Source organism: Zootoca vivipara, chromosome 14 (assembly GCF_965207765.1).
Source record: "Zootoca vivipara chromosome 14, rZooViv2.hap1.1, whole genome shotgun sequence".
NCBI classification, from domain to species: Eukaryota; Metazoa; Chordata; class Lepidosauria; order Squamata; family Lacertidae; genus Zootoca; species Zootoca vivipara.
The window spans coordinates 30,874,265-30,890,706 of NC_142597.1; the positions used below are offsets into that span (position 1 = coordinate 30,874,265).

Consider the following 16,442-nt stretch of genomic DNA (forward strand, 5'->3'; position numbering starts at 1 on the left):
TATATTCAATAAATGTTTTCCACTCTTCTTTAAATGTATGTGGTTCTTGCTCTCTTATTCTATGTGTTAAATCTGAAAGTTCTGCATATTATGTCAACTTAAGTTGCCGATTCTCTTTGATTGGGACCTCGCGCCGTTTTGGGGCTAACAAAACACGGGCCAGTTGTTGCATACATAAATAACCTGAATTATTAGTGACAATGATTTTTAATAGGCCTCTCTTCCAAATTAATAACAGGTAAATGGATGGGCTGCATCAAAAGGCACCCATCAATATATCAAAGCATTCACAGAACTGGACAGGGGCCCCTAGGGTTATCTATTCCAACCCCCTTGCAATGCAGGAATCACAGCAAGCTGGAAAGACAATTGAAAATTTCTGTTGTAATATTCTTAAAAATACCATTTGTCTTTATTTATCCTCTGCTTTCTTACTCTGAAGTAAAATATTGCAGCAAAGGCTGCATGTGACACCCCCCCAACACTGCCTTATGGAATGACATGAGAATTAAAGGTCTCTGCCCCAAGGAGCAAGCTGGACAGATCATGGATACCAGTACAAAAACAAGGCCAAGGGGATGTGAGCAAAGAACGTTCTCTCAAAAGGAGGGATCCTGGCATTCATTTAGGGCAGGATTGCCTCACCTGCAGCCCTTCAGATGTTGCTCCCTAGGGTGGAAAATGGCCCTGGAGGAGCCCCAAATCTTATCAACACATGGATGGCCACTCCTGCTTTGATTCACATGGTCGCTGGTTGAGGCCTCTTGAAAAGGAGATTAGGTAAACACGTGGAAGATGGAGAGGTCTATTGGGCCACGTTAGGGTTGCTGCATAAATGGAACCTCCAGCTGCAGATGCAGTCTAAAGCAATCAGTTGCTGGGGATAAAGAGTACGGAAGGGTTGCCGGTTTCACATCCTCATTTGGGGACTTCCTAGCAGGCTTTGACTGCTAGGAAAGCAATCTTTAGACCAGTGCAATCTTTTTCAGGTCCCCAGTGCTTCAATTTCATAAACTCATCCCCAGTGCCCCATAGCCTACCCTTTAAAACTGTGGTTTGGGGCAGGGGGGCCGCTCAGAGATCAGGGGCTGCAGCAGAGGTTGCCTGGAGGGATCCCAAGGAGAAGGGAGAGGAGAAAAGGCTGAGGGAATACTACACAAGGGAGGGTGTTCAAAAAAGGGTGAGGGGCTGCTAGCTCTGCAGGCAAAGGGTGGCATAACTGGGCTCCTGAGCCCCACAGGGGTGCCACAGAAAGAATGCAGGTGGTCAAGGGAGCTGTGGACCCCAAAAGGTTGAAAACCTCACAATACACAAAGGAAAATGCTATAAAATTCAACAATTGCCATTTATTCAAAATGCAATTCAAACTAGTTAAATGAACTTGACTCAGTGACATCAGCTTTCCACCACCCCCTTAATTCTTAAGGTCCCCCCAGATAATCCCACCATCAGCTTTGAGAATCACTGGTTTAAAAATCAGTGTTCTTTTCTGTGGACCAAGCATGCCCTTCTCCGCTTAAGCTTCCTCTCTCTGGTTTTGGGGTTCTGTTTTAATCTCCCGGAGTCTGAAAAGAACATTCATCCACTGACATGAGGTAATGGGTAGCAGCCAAAACTCTCTGGTAGGGTACTGTAAGGAAAGCAGTCTCCATGCCAAAGGCAGTGATACACATTACAGAATAATCTTTCACCAGGCTCATTTGCCCATGGAGCAAGATGGACAAGTGACAGAGGACAAGATTCACCTCTGCAATTGTCTTGGAAACACCCCCTTCCCCACCAGCTAAAAATATGAACAAGACCTGAGAAAACACCCTCCTTGCTAGTGGTCAGAAGTCAACCTGGAAGGAGGGAGGCGGGGTGGGGTGGGGACACCTGCCAGAGAGTTTAACTCTTAATCTCCTGCCAACAACACAGAGAAAGAAGCCAGGAACAGCTACTGAGAAGAGACGAAAGAACAGACTGGCATAAATTGACATTGCTACAGTCGAAGCAGAGAGCAGAACTGTTTATTGGGTAGAAAGACAGTAACTTCAGATGTATTAAGTCAGTCAGTGCATGTAAAAAATAAATAGTAACAGAAGCTAACAATTTTCATCTGTGAGTGGCCAGAATTTCCCAAAGGCAGAGCTCCAATTCCTCATGCTGGCCTGAAAATCCACCTAAATTGTGCAGGGACTAATACAGGGGGACATCTTGAACTCATTCCAGAGGCTGCTTGTAAGAGACACACTCTGCCCTCAAGCCAGCTTTTCAGCTCAGCCTTTGAGAGAAGACATCCCGGCACGCATAATTTCATCAACCAAGAGAATGTTGCTTGCAATGACGGTGCTAGAAGAAAAAATGGGGTGGGGGGGGAGAAGAGAGATTTCATTGATTGTGGAATGCAACCAACATCCTGCCACCCTCCTTCATATTAGTTCCCATACAGCCTTCTGGATATGTATGCTTCATATTTGCCACCCCACAGAAACCCCTTCCAAGGCCAATCATTTGTTTACCCCATCCTTTGCCAACCAGGTTCCCCTCTAGCTGTTTTGGACTACAGGCAAAGTCTAGAGCAAAACCATCCCAGCCTGCTGAAAAGGAAGCATTACTAAATGCAACAGGACTTGACTGCTCAATGGATCTGTGAAGCACTGCATAGCCCTTTAAAAGCCAAGTGTTTCTTCTTTTAACTGCCAACTTCTGCTAGCTGTAAAAAGGTTTACCTTGAATGAAGCAGCTGCTTTTTAACATTGTAATTATCCCAAACTCCAGCTGCCGCCGCCAACATTGGCTCACCTGGAAAACACAAGAAAGAAATGTTTAAAAGGCAACGGCAATGCTGTAGCTGACTGACAGACTTCAAACAGTAATGGAGACTGAACAAATTTATTCACAGGCTCGTGCGTACTTTAGGCTGCTGAATTCTGCCTTGAGCATACAAAACCTGAAGCGAAGCCTAGAGAAGCTAAATGATGACCTACATCTTATTCCAAGAGAGGTGAAGGGGGGAAGGCAACTACCTTACACCTTCTACCAATGGCCCACCTGGTTCAGAACTGTAACAACCCTAAGTAGCTGATCTATGGCACCTTCAGTCATTCTTGGGATTCCTATGAGCCCAAACAGCCACAGCTCAGAGATGTTAGGGAGTGCTAGTCCAAAACCATGGAGCTGGGGAGGAGTAAGCAACCTTTGCTCTACACAGGTTGGCAGCGGCACTCCTTGGCTTCATATGGAGGCCTTTCCCAATCCTACCTGGAGATGGTGAGGACTGGATCTGGGAATGGATATTTGCCATAGTCCTCAATGCCCAGGTTTTCTATGGTTTAGAATTCACTCTGTTCTTTGGAGGTCGGACAGTCAAGAAAGAGCCCCTCACACAGACAAGTTTGACTTTTTTAAAAAAATAAAAAACCCAACCCATTTCATGCCTGCATAAAGGAAGAGCAGATCCCCAACTGCGGCTACCAGTTCATACAACTAACCCCATCTCAGTGGTTTCCAGAGATAAGCATGCCAAATGAACCGGTTTAGACCGAGCTGGAATTCTGAACAGCTCTCCAGAGGCTGGGTTCTGGGTGAGAATTTGTTTCTCCTTAAATAGTTACTCAAGAGCCACACGAAGAATACTTGAAAGTCAAATAAGCTGTTTTGGGGGCTCCTCAGCCAACCTCTCCTCCACTTCCACAAAGTCTGAAATCCAGAAGGGCTTCCAACAACACATCAGGGTCCCAACCCTTCTTGAGATCAAGCCAACCTCTATTTTACTGCATGCTCTCCCTTACCAGAGTTGAGGTCCACACCAGTCAGCTGCCCTGACTCTGCGTACTCGGCCTGAACTTTCACAAGTGTTTCTTGTGAATCATAGCCAGAGTTCTGAGCAAGTACCTGAGAAAGAATCACAACACAAAGAAAATTCAGGTTTCTCCCCACAACTGCCAACACTCATGAAACATGTCTACCTATCCTCATCTTCCTTTTAACCTGCCCTTCCAGCTGCATTCTTCCCTCTGCAACTGAAGCACCGCCGGGAGATTTTATTGATGGTTCTCCCCTTAACCCAGCCTTTGTCAGCCTGCTGTATTCCAGATGCAACTTCCATCAGCCCAGCTGCCTTAACCACTGGGTAGAAAACTAAGTAAATTTAACACCTTAAATTGATTAATTTTCCCATCAAGCAGACCTTCGGAATGATAAGCAGAGCATCAGCAAAAGCTTGGACTCCCAGCTGGGCTCTTCCTTTCACACTGGGCTTAAACTTCATGAGGGCATCAGCTATAGCCACCTCCACAGCTCCGGCACCCGGGACCACACACCCTGTAAAAAGGACAATGTGACACAGCATTTAAACACCGCACTGGCTTTGAATTCAAGGCAATATGTGCATCCTTTTGACTATTATATGTTTGTTCCAACTTCCTTTCAATTGTAACATTCTGTTCACAGTTTTACAAGGGGTTGCACAGGACTGTTCAAATTACATATTTTGGACACTCTCTTATATTATTAACAATACAGAATTTGTATTCTTATTTCCACACCAACTAGGGCATTTTGTGGGGGGGCCCTCCTCCCTTAGGTATTGAACCACCACCACCACCATTGCTAGAGAAGATGTAGCAAAATCAAAGTTTCCCCTTTTAACCCACCATGCCCTGCCCATCAAAGCCTTATGAAGTGCTTCTAATACCCACTCACCATCCTCAATGGCATTTTTGACAGCACGTAATCCATCCCGGACGGCGTCCTTGATTTGTGTCAGCGTGTGCTTATTCGGCCCCTTGATCAACAGCGTCACAGAACGAGGGTTGTCACACTTTTCAACGAATGTGAACTTCTCCTCACCCTGGGGCCAAAAAGATGAGGAAATGAATTATTGAGTGTTATAAATGCCACAGCAATCTACCAGGCTCCAGTTATTTATTTTTAACGCAGTGGTCCAAGTTGCATTTTCCAATTAACTGAGCAACAAAACAAAATTGTGTAGCTGCAATCCAGGTACTACATAGGGGGTGGGGAATCTTACCACCATTTGGCAAAACTTAAGCAGGTACTGAAGCCTTCACTGATCCAGAAGGCATTATGATACTTCATTTGGGAGTTTCCCAATTTGCAACACTTGCCACAGAAACAAAACTGTTGCCAGGAATGTGAAAGGGGAAAGTGACACATACCAGTGTGTATTCGTAGACGAGTCCTGCATGTCCCAGGCAGTCCACAGAGAGGTCGTCCACAGAATTCATAGCAACGCCTCCACAAGCAAGGGTCAACCTGGGAGGTAGGAAAAAGCCATGTTTCAGCATTTAAGGTCACGCTGTTGAACCTAACCAATAACACTGGTTGATTGGCTTCTTGAAAACTGCCTGCACTATCCCGGAGGTGGTGTTGAACCTCCACCATCCCTGACCACTGGGCCATCCCTGATGGGGAGTTGCAGTACAACATCATCTGGAGGGCACTAGGTACCCACTCCTACTAAAGAATAAATTCAGCTTGGCTAAACACAACTGGAGTTGGCAGTGCTAATTAAGTTATATTGGAAGCAAAGATTCACTGAAACCAATGCTGATGGTATTACAATTGCATTTAGAATCATGGCACAAGAGAAGTCTTCCCCTCCTCCCAGAGCTGCTGTGCATCACTCCAGCACAACGAGTATCCCTTTTCGCAATTGTCTTATGGCAGTTCCATCAGGCCTTCTCTCCCCCGACCAGAGACCAGCTCAGCAGCAACCAAGACAGCTGGCTCCATGTGGGAGAAGTGGGCCCTTTCCAACAACTCTCCCCAAGACCAGCTCTCTCAGGCTCTTCCTCAGGCTGTACCTCAATTGTTTCCAGAACAGCTGATCACTGTAAGAACTACTATATGCTCAGATCTGCACTGCCTGCTGATTTGCCACCAAAGTCGTCAATAATTTGGGACCAATCTACTTGTAAGATTGCCTTTCTCATATATGCCTTGAACTGGCACTGCTACAGATGCCCCAAAATATCCATTCCACATTTTTAACTCCCTGACTGCTGACATCCAGCAGGTGCCTGTACTGTCTTCTTGGCACCTGCTAAAAACATTTTTATTTACACAAGCCTTACCAAATATTTAGAATGCTGATGTTTTTAGTTTACTATTGATTTTAATTTTTTTATTGTTTCATTTTTACTAAAAAAAATCTTATTGTTTTATTCTTTTTGTAAATTGCTTTGAGAACTTGCACAATCAAGTAGTAGATAAATCTTATGAACTTTATAAAACTGGTGCCCGAGATATTTCCTCCAACCCTTCCAGAAACTGACCTCTCCATGTTCCTTCGTTTTGCTCTGCGCAAAGCGACGATTCCTTCTTTTGCAAGAGCATCTAGGGAAAAAGGGTCAATCCCCTGAAAAAAATAGAAATTAATCTTATTTTGAAATGTTACAGATTGTAGTTTGAAAGGCAACTAATGCAATGAGAAGGCTATTCTTAGAAAACTGTCCCAATCAATTCTGAGCGCCTCACTCCAACTCTCTCACCTTTTGGTTGATTACTACAAAACCTTTATTTGTCTCTCCAACCACAGTTCTTTTCAAGTCTATTATTTTAGCCACTCTATCTTCAATGAACTTCCGTTCCGCTTTAACTAGCTTCTCTCTTTCTTCTGCGCTTTTATAGAAAAATCCAGAATTCACCTCTCTGCGAACAGAAAAAAACGTAATTGGAAACTCAACACAGTAAGCACATAGGTGGAAACACACTCAGGCCCAACACACTCAGGTGATACCAAAAATCTCCTCCCATGAATGTGAAGACCAGACCAGCCTACAGCCAATTAACCTTGCCACCCTCATCACATACGTACGTTTTTTCATATTCTAGTGATACATTGCAAGTGAGAATGTAAGCATCTTCAGCTCTCTTCTTCATGTCTGGATGGCGAGCACCGTGATCCAAGACAAGTCCCCTGATCAGCCTGTTAAGAAGCAGTTTTTATTTTATTTCACGTATTACGATATTTAACTGAGAATTTTGTCCTAGGTTAATTAATTTTACATTTAATTCTGCTGGTCTAAGGAAAAGCCATATTACAAAGGACCCCCCCCCCAAAAAAAAATCTTTCTTGCTCTTCTCTGAATGTTTCCAATCCCAGAGTGGGGAAACACAGAATAAAAACAAACAGAGGAAAACAATACACACTAACTACAAAATAATTTAAATACCAATAAACAGCTAAACAATTCTATTGTAAAAATGCAAAACTACAGCAACAACAATTAGTATTTCCAACTTCACCAAATACCTAGGTAGGAACAAAGACTTAGGGTCCCTTCCAACTCTGTGTTTGAATCATTGAATCACTGAATCTTTGTGTCCTGTTTATCCTATGCGCAGCCACCTGCTTTCTACTACCATCCTGACTCCTAATATGTGGCAAACAATTTAGACTTGTATCCATTCCAGACCTGGGCAGGCTACCGAATATGCAGCACACCGCTAGGAGTGTCAACAGCAGGAACTTTCATTTTGCATGGTGTCTGACTCCATTGGCCACTGTCAAAGCCAACACAGAATTCATCCATGCCCTCAAGCTTATGCCAGCTTGACTCTCACAGCTCAGAACCTCTAACTGAGACCACTTGGAGAATGGCATCCTTGGCACAGACAAAGGGGAGGCTGCTAGCCACGGCATATATGCCTTCTGTCTCTTTGCCGCATGGAAAGAGTTAAACACGTTGCCATCTCCTCAGCAGCAGAAAATGCAACACAGTGGCAGCTGTGTGATTTCCAGTATGAAGGCAGTGGAAGAAGAAATGTAAAGACCGATTTAAAGAACAGACCCCTTCCATTGTACCTACGCTGTGTCTGTTTCAGATTTGTGCTTCATCTCCATTATCTCCACCATGTACAGATCTATTGGTTCGTCTGGTTTTCTGATGGCCAGAATGGCATCTACGACGGCCTTGAAAGAGAGAAAAAGCAGCCCCCATCAAAGGCCACTCCAAGACCTAGCAAGCCTCTCCCCAAATATCTACCCTCTGCTAATGCAGTGGGAGCTGGTGGCCATAAGATTGGGAGGAAGTCCAGAACACCAATGGTAGGTGGAGCCAGAGGCAATGAGAGGCAGAGCCACCTCCTGATTGGCTGCAGGTAAGAAGGCTGGCAGGTGTGTGGCCAAGCTGAGTAGAGGCTGGTGGAGCAACACCCCACCCCCCGTCACCCTAATGGACCAGCCTCCACTACTGCTCTCCTCCTGATCAAAACATGAAAGCTCGCCTTTTTTTCTCCTGAAATGGAAAACAAAAAGGTCTCTTGAATGCTCACCTCTGTAAGGATATCGGCAAGCTCAGCGTGGACCTTTGTGCGGAGGGAGGTCCGGGCCACATCTAGGAGAGTCTCCCGATCCATTTCCTTGACCACTTTGACTTGCTCCAAAACCTGGAGGGCTTTTTCCTTGGCAGCTTCAAACCCTTCTGTGACTATTCGAGGGTGCAAACCCTAACATCAAAGCAAACAATTAAAAAATTAGTGCACACTTCCATCACCCTCTCAATATTTTCAGTCATGCACTACTGAGCAAAGGGAGGGGAAGCATCAACCATACTGGAATCTCACAACGTAACAGATCCACAAGATGATTTTAAAAAAGGATTGAATGGAGTAGGGACAAAAATATACATCCTTTCCTAACTCCCCGGGTAATGAGTATATCCTTAAAACCTTAATAGGGAAAGAAGCCTTCCACAAGAGCATCATCCAACTTCTGCCATAACTTTACCCTGGAGATCAGAATCAAAACCTGCCTTTAAATCTGTGAAGGCCGTAAAAAGTTTCCCCTGCAAGAATCTGGTCAATTTTTCATCACGGAATAAGTCTGCTCCCAAGGATCAACTGTCCTGCCCTTTTGAATACATTTGAAAGGAAATATGTTCCTTCCAATGCAGAGGGTAAAGCACAGGTTACTCTAGCACAGAGTTATGCCAAGGGAACTACAGAGCTCACTTGGGTGTTCACCGTGCAATGGGATTTGAAGGCTCCACACATTTTCACACAGCCAACTGTTGATTACACCACAAAGAAGCAGATGTATGAAGAAAGCAGCCTCCCCCAAACTGCTGCCCTTCAGCTGTTTTGGACTACACCTCCCATCGGCCCCTAGTCTAAAGCAGTGTTTCTCAACCAGTGTGCCTCCAGATGTTTTGGGACTACAACTCCCATCATTCCTGACCACTGGTCTTGCTAGCTAGGGATGATGGGAGTTGTAGTCCCAAAACATCTGGAGGCACACTGGTTGAGAAACACTGGTCTAAAGAAACATAGAAGTCCAGCTCTGCAGTAAAGATGCCAGGCAGATGAGCTCCACCCCTTCCAAAAATATACATTCTAGTGTCAGAGACTACAAGAGAAATTCCTCCTGTATCATCCATTTCACCTTCATCCAAAGGCTTGAACCAGCATCACTAAAATGATGAAACCTCACAAGTGAGCTCATTTAATCTGAAACTAAAGAGTAGCCAAGCACCTTGAAAAAAACCCTGCATAGGGCAAATAAAAAAGTAAGCTAAACTGCCACACACCTCTGAAATGTAGAGATCAGCCTGCTTGAGCAATTCCCCAATGATGAGAACATTGGAAGTGGTCCCGTCACCAGTGATGTCATCCTGTGCTGTCGCTACTTTGGCAATCAAGGAGGCTGTCGGGTGCTGGATTTGCTGCAAGGTACAAGGGGAGCAATAGCCAAAAGAGTTATCCCTCACCAGTGTGCTTTCCCATCAGCCCAACACTGAACCTTCCATAGGTATTTTCGGCATCTTATGCATGATCCGAACCAGAGAAGGTTTGGGCTTTGATGGTGAACAGTCACTTCAAAACTGCATGTTAATTTTCATATGCTCTGAGGTAAACAAAGATATATCCCAATACAACCATGTTAAACAGTTGAAAGAGGAAAATGAATAAAAACTATGTTTCAAAGAAAAGAAAAAGACACACACTAAGATTGATCCTGCCCTTCCCTAATCTGGAGGAGCCTTCCAGTTATTGTTGGGATCCCCATCATCATCCCCAACTGTTGACCATGGTGGCTGTGGCCGATGGGAGCCAGAACTCAACAGCAACTGAAAGGCTGGACTAGACATCTGGGGTTGTACCCAACTAAAGTCATATGCAATTAAGTTACTGGTATCAATGGAACCAAGTCAAGATTATCAATTTAAATGGGTGCACTCTGCGGACTTACTGGTAGTTGGATACACCTCTTGGTTTTAAGGTTGCCTATTCTCTTCCAAGTTATAAGCCTCTGATGGGCAGTTATGTTCAACCTGCTGCCAATTTTTCGTGCCTACAGTTACCACCACAAACCTCCAGATTATGCCAATGTTATGTTCTTAGTGGACTCCAGGGGAGGGAAGAACTCACCATCTCGTGAAGCAAGACATTGCCATCTTTGGTAAGTTTGATATCTCCAGCGCCAGACACAAGCCTGTGGGGGACAGAGCACATCTATCAACCCTCTGGTCCCAGCCTCCTCTTGCTGGGGACAGGGGCTGGTTAGAGCTTTGTAGCTGCTGTGCCTTACCAGACAACAACAGATGACACCAGTACTCTTTGTAGTTGTGCAAGAGAGGAAACTCTTGTCACATGTGAATTACCATCACATATGGTCAAGTCGGATTATGGATGCATCAAGCCCACTATTGTCTCATTCAAATGGCAGCAGCTCACCAAGACCAGGTTTGCAATTGTGAATGGATGGCCAAGATGAGATCAGCCTGAGGTACTAAAACAAATTCTTTGGCTGAGCACATGCTCAGAGGCACCCTGCTCCATTATTTTGTTCTGGCTCTAGCTGACAGATCTCAATGCTAGGTAGTAAAAATCTTAAGCAAATCCATCATATGGAAAGCTATTCACTGCTGTTGTGGGCAATACAGAGCCAGGTAGGCTAATGGCCTGACTCTGCTTCACCTCATACACACAGCCACACCCGGATAGTGGCAGATGCCATAGTATTACAGTTCAACATTTCGAGGGTAGGGGGAGGTTAGGAACCGATCAATACCGTGTTTCTCATATTATAAGACATGTCTTATATTTATTTTTTCCTCAAAAAAACACACTATGGCTTATTTTCAAGGGATGTCTTATTTTTTTCCTCCTCCTCCTGCCACAGCCGGCATTGCTGCTGCGCCTATCACTATGTCTTATTTTGGGGGTATGGCTTATATTCCTTGAATGCTTAAAAATCCTGCTATGGCTTATTTTATGGGTATGTCTTAAAATATGAGAAACAGGGTAATAATAATAACATTAATGATGAGTCTGATATCTAGTTGTGTCATCATTATTACTATTTTTATTTATTACCCGCTCTTCACCCTAAGATCCCTGGGCGGATTACAACATTAAAGCATAGTATTTAAAACAACTTAATTCAATGGGTCTACTCCAGGCATCCCCAAACTTCGGCCCTCCAGATGTTTTGGACTACAATTCCCATCATCCCTGACCACTGGTCCTGTTAGCTAGGGATCATGGGAGTTGTAGGCCAAAACATCTGGAGGGCCGCAGTTTGGGGATGCCTGGTCTACTCCGATTAGGGCTAACCCGGGATACAACCGAGTCATTGTACACATGCACACGCTGGTCTAGAGCCCGTAGCCGGCTTGGGGACTCACTGGCGCGCTCTGCGCACGCGCCGCCATTTCCGCCCTCGAGCGCCACGGGGGTGGGCGGAGATCTATGTGGCCCCTCCCATCCCATCATCCACGCTCCTTCCCCCTCCCCCCCTGCGCGCCCACCGGCCTCCCCCATCTCCCCAATTCTTCCCCTCTCCTCACATCTTCATGGTTCCTTTAGGGCCGAGGTTGGTCCTGAGCACGTCCTGCAGGCCCCGCGCCGCGCTGATGTTGACGGCCAGAGCCGCCTGGGCCCTCGCCACCTCGGCCTTGGGGTTCAGCGCCTTCACCGCCATGTCGGCCGCCTGCCTCGAGGAAAGGGAAAGGGAGTGATAAGAGAAAGGGGCGTCCCCGCGCATGCGCAGGCGCCGACAGGGCGGGGATTGTGGCGTCCCAGCCCCTTCTAGAATACTCCGCCGTTTCGGGGGCCCGCCTCTCAGCTTCCATTGGTCCGGCGTACCCGTCGCTCAGGAGGAAGCCGCCTCGGCCGCAAACGGGGGCAGCCTGGATGGCAGTTAGAGACGGTTGCTATGCAAAATCGTGGCAGGCCTCAGCCCCGGCGTTGGCAAACTAGGCTATGAATATGCATAAGCGCCTCATGTTATATTCATGATTTCTTACTCTGAGGCAAATTAAGTGTTTCCGTTTAAGGAGCTAAATAATTTAATATAAATAATATAAATAATTCATAGCACTAGTATTTATTTTTAACCTATGTTTAGATAGAGATACAGATAGATATAAAACATCGTACTGATAAAAGTTTTTAAATAAAATACACTAATATATGTACAGTATAGCATAATGATTTAATATATAGTATCTCATAGATTATAGACAGTAGTCATGCTGTGTCTATAATTAGTTGTGCATATTACTACATAATATGTTATATAAAGTATTGTATTGGTGTAATACGTAACACTTTTTAAATCCTACGTAGATTAAATACTAGAATTACGGGTTATATGTCTAATTTTATTTATTTATTTGCAATTCTTCGTGTCCCACTTGTTCTCTTATAAGTAAAAACACAACAAAATACCAAATAATTGAGAGCAGTGAAACTCAGGAGCAGTCCAAACAACTTGTGTCATTTTAGATCAAGGGTACGTATGTATATTTTAACTTTTCCATCTGGCTTTCTTTATCAGTTAAATTTGCATCCTGATTGTTGAGCAGGGTCTCCAAAGGGACTCACAACAGCATTTCTAATTTTATAGATTTACTTAAAATGTTTCTGCCTTGCAGTTCATTGTGAAGGCATATAAAATTAATTGCAAACTTTTTCATGCGGCAGCAGAGTTAAACTATGGAAGTCGCTCCAACAGGAGGTGGTGATGGCCACCAGCCTGGATGGCTTCAAGGGCGTACCCACCATGCGGCAAGTTAGGGCAGCTGCCCTACTCTAGAAGCAGGGCTGGTGGGCAGAGGCGGAGCACAGCCCGGCGGAGCGCGAGTTCGCCATTCCCGCCGCACCGCGCCGCACCCTCCCTCCAGCTCCCCGGCGCGCCCTCAGGCAAGGCCAAGCGCGGCGGGGAACCAGGGAGCGCGGCGCGGTGGGCGGGAACGCCGAACTCGCGCTCCGCTGGGCTGGGCTCCGCCTCCGCCCACCAGCCCTGCTGCTAGGGAGGGGCACAGCCCGGCGGAGCGCGAGTTCGCCGTTCCCACCCACTTTGTGGCCCCTCCCCTTCCGTGCCTTGGCCCCTCCCCTTGCCCCCCCCTAGTTTTGATCCTGGGTACGCCCATGGATGGCTTTAAAAGAGGACTGGACAAAATCATGGAGGAAAGGGCTTCTAGCCACAATGGCAGATCCTCCCAAGTGTCCCTATTTTCCAGGGACGTCCCTGTTTTAGATGAACTGTCCCGGTTTCTGATTTGATCCCAGAATGTCCCACTTTTCCCTAGGATGCTCCTATTTTCATTGGAGAAATGTGGGAAGGTATGGAGTTATCCGACCCCCGAGCCGTCTGAAGGCAATCCTGTATAGGGAAGGTTTTTTAAAAGGTTTAATGTTTTATTGTATTTTTATATATGTTGGAAGCATAGCTGTCAAGTTTTCCCTTTTCTCGCGAGGAAGCGTATTCAGCATAAGGGAATTTCCCTTAAAAAAAGGGAGAACTTGAAAGCTATGAAGTGGTTGGGGCAACCCAGTAAGATGTGTGGGCTATGAATAGTAAAATTATCATTATGGAATGGGATATTTTCATCAAAGAAAAGTTGGAGGGTATGCAATGGTTCTTCTCTGCCTCCACTGTTGGAGGGATCAATGCTTCTGAATACCAGTTTCTGGAAACCACAGGATGGGAGAGGGCTCTTGTGCTGAGGACCTGCTTGCAGGTTTCCCACAGGCATCTGGTTGGCCACTGTGAGAACAGGATATTGGACTAGATGGGCCCCCTGTGGCCTGATCCAGCTGCATACTTTACCCCAAAGAATCATGGGAACTATAGTTTGTTAAGGGTGCTGGGAATAGTAGTCTCCAATTGATAAATTTCAGGATTCTTTGGGAGGAAGTTGATTGCTTTAAATGTAGGGTGTGGATGTGGCCTTAATAGTCCCATTTTGGCACCAGTCGTGTCAGCTCTCACCATCTGAGGTCACTAGCAGAGGGTGTGATATTTTAGAGATGTGATTTCACAGCAGATATTAATATTTAATATCTCATAAAGTAATATTCAACTTTTCTATAGCAGGTGTCAGTGTACACCTTTTTAGCAATTTCCTGTGTACTTTCAGCTTAGAATTCCATTGTGGTCCCTCTTCAAGGTGTGATGTGCTTCAAGAAAAGAAACAGGTACCAAAATCTCTCCTCCTAACTTTTCAGTAAGTTACATTGGTTACATTTTTATTGATATTTATTCCTTCTGTTTTCTGCCTTTGTTTGTGTAAAGGCTCCAATAAATAAGCAACCCTGTAAAGTTGGCTACTGTTGTTATGCCCATGGATCAGGAATGGGAATCCTATGGCTCTCCAGGAACTGTTGGACCATTTTTCTTAATCATTGGTCATGTTGGCTGGAGGTGAGGGGAGTTAGTGTCTGGAAGTCCACAGGTTAGTCACAGCTGTGATAAAAACTTTGTAAAATTAACTTAGATTCATTGCCATTCAGTTGGGCCTCATTCTGAGGCAACATGATTGCAGTTGCGATGTTTGACTAACTTAGAAGGAATATTTTTTTTCCAGGATGTGGTTGATGTTTTCCTAAATCTTCCTTGCCCTCCCAATCTGCAAACTGCCCCCACATACTTTGTCTATGATGGGTACTGGGTTTATCTGACCTGTGTGTATAGCCAACCAGTAGAGGGCAATGCAGCCATACCCAGTCAGGAAGTTTGTGTTCATACTTGGTTTACTGCGCACTTACTGCGCTTCCAGTGCTGGGTTTTTAATGTACTGTATGTTCACATGAGGTTGTCCAAAATGCAGGTTGTTATAAGATACTACTGTTTGAGGCTCTTTTTCTCAAACCACCTTCATGATTGCTGGAATAGCCCAATAGGCAGATTGAGCATGAGACTATAATCTCAGGGCCGTGGGTTTGAGCCTTATGTTGGGCAAAAGATTACTGAATTGCAGGGGTTGGACTAGATGACCCTCCCAATATTTTCTAACTCTACAAGGTTATGATTCTGTGATTCATACCAGTTGTAGTCCTTAAGCCATTCATCTCTTTTTGCATAGGGAAAAACATCAGTGCCCTCTAGGTTGCTAATGTGAACACTCCCTTGGTCAGAACATCATATCCCTCTCTTATAATGCTAGAGGGATGGGGCCATTCAATGAAGCTGAATGTTGGAAGATTTAGAACAGACCAGATGAAGTCTTTATACATGCAGCACATAGCTGAACTATGGAACGAACCCACTCTTGCAGGAGGCAGTGATGACCACCAACTTGATGGCTTTAAAGCAGGATTGGACAAATTCATGGAGAAAAGGGTTATCTTCTTTAGTGATCACTCGTAGCCAAGTAAGATTGTCTTCCATGAACATGGTCTTAACGGCGTGTCCATAGGTGACTGTGGAGGCCAGTTCTGGATCCACACCTCTTTCCACAGTGGGGACATAGGTTTCCGGGTGGGAGTTGATCATGGAGAGGGCTTGCCAAACATGGCTTCCTCTTAGTTCTTTTCTCCCTTTCATCCTGAATTCGAGAGTCTTCAAAATCCATGACACCTTGGGTAAAGGCTCACAGGCCAGTGTTTTCCAATTGTCGGTGTTTATACTACATTTGTTTAGATTTGCCTTGAGAGAGTCTTTAAACCTCTTTTATTGACCACCAAAATTACGCTTTCCATTTTTAAGTTCGGAATAGAGTAGTTGCTTTGAAAGATGATAATCAGGCATCTGAACAACATGACCAGTCCAATGAAGTTGATGTTGAAGAATCATTGCTTCAACATTGGTGATCTTTGCTTCTTCACATTAGTTCACCTGTCTTCTCAAGTGATATGTAAAATTTTTTGGAGACACCGTTGATGGAATCTTTTGAGGAGTTGGAGATGGCATTTATAAGTTATGGTAACCTTACTCTTTGCTTTCAGCCTACTTAAGTTAAAGAGCTTTCCATCTGTTCGATATATGATATCTACCCCGGTGGGGAGTTTCCCTTCAACAATGTGTAGGATCATAGCAATGAAAATAATAAATAAGAGTTGTGGCGATAACACATCCCTGTTTAACACCTCATCCTGCTGTAAATGGTTCACTTTGAGAGCCATTGTTATCTGTGATTGTTGCTGTCATAATATCATGGAGGAACCGAAGGATGTTCACAAATTTATCTGGGCAGCCGATTTTCAGG

General features: G+C 44.9%; 1 protein-coding gene and 2 non-coding genes across 3 annotated transcripts; all 3 read right to left on the reverse strand.

Annotated features, from left to right (window-relative positions):
• Window positions 1-1,993: 1,993 nt before the first annotated feature.
• On the reverse strand, window positions 1,994-11,948 carry CCT6A (chaperonin containing TCP1 subunit 6A). Its single transcript, XM_035139514.3, has 14 exons — window positions 11,799-11,948; window positions 10,378-10,441; window positions 9,537-9,671; window positions 8,284-8,457; window positions 7,818-7,921; window positions 6,824-6,934; window positions 6,498-6,657; window positions 6,282-6,364; window positions 5,163-5,259; window positions 4,687-4,834; window positions 4,172-4,305; window positions 3,774-3,876; window positions 2,712-2,784; window positions 1,994-2,331 (listed from the first exon to the last, which is right to left on the reverse strand). Exons 1-14 carry the CDS (start codon window positions 11,930-11,932, stop codon window positions 2,259-2,261), a joined length of 1,593 nt encoding a protein of 530 aa, XP_034995405.1. The 5' UTR covers window positions 11,933-11,948; the 3' UTR covers window positions 1,994-2,258.
• LOC118097442 (small nucleolar RNA SNORA15) lies at window positions 7,406-7,543 on the reverse strand. Its single transcript, XR_004694048.1, has one exon. It is a non-coding gene; the product is annotated as a small nucleolar RNA SNORA15 (small nucleolar RNA).
• On the reverse strand, window positions 8,849-8,980 carry LOC118097443 (small nucleolar RNA SNORA22). Its single transcript, XR_004694049.1, has one exon. It is a non-coding gene; the product is annotated as a small nucleolar RNA SNORA22 (small nucleolar RNA).
• Window positions 11,949-16,442: the final 4,494 nt, after the last annotated feature.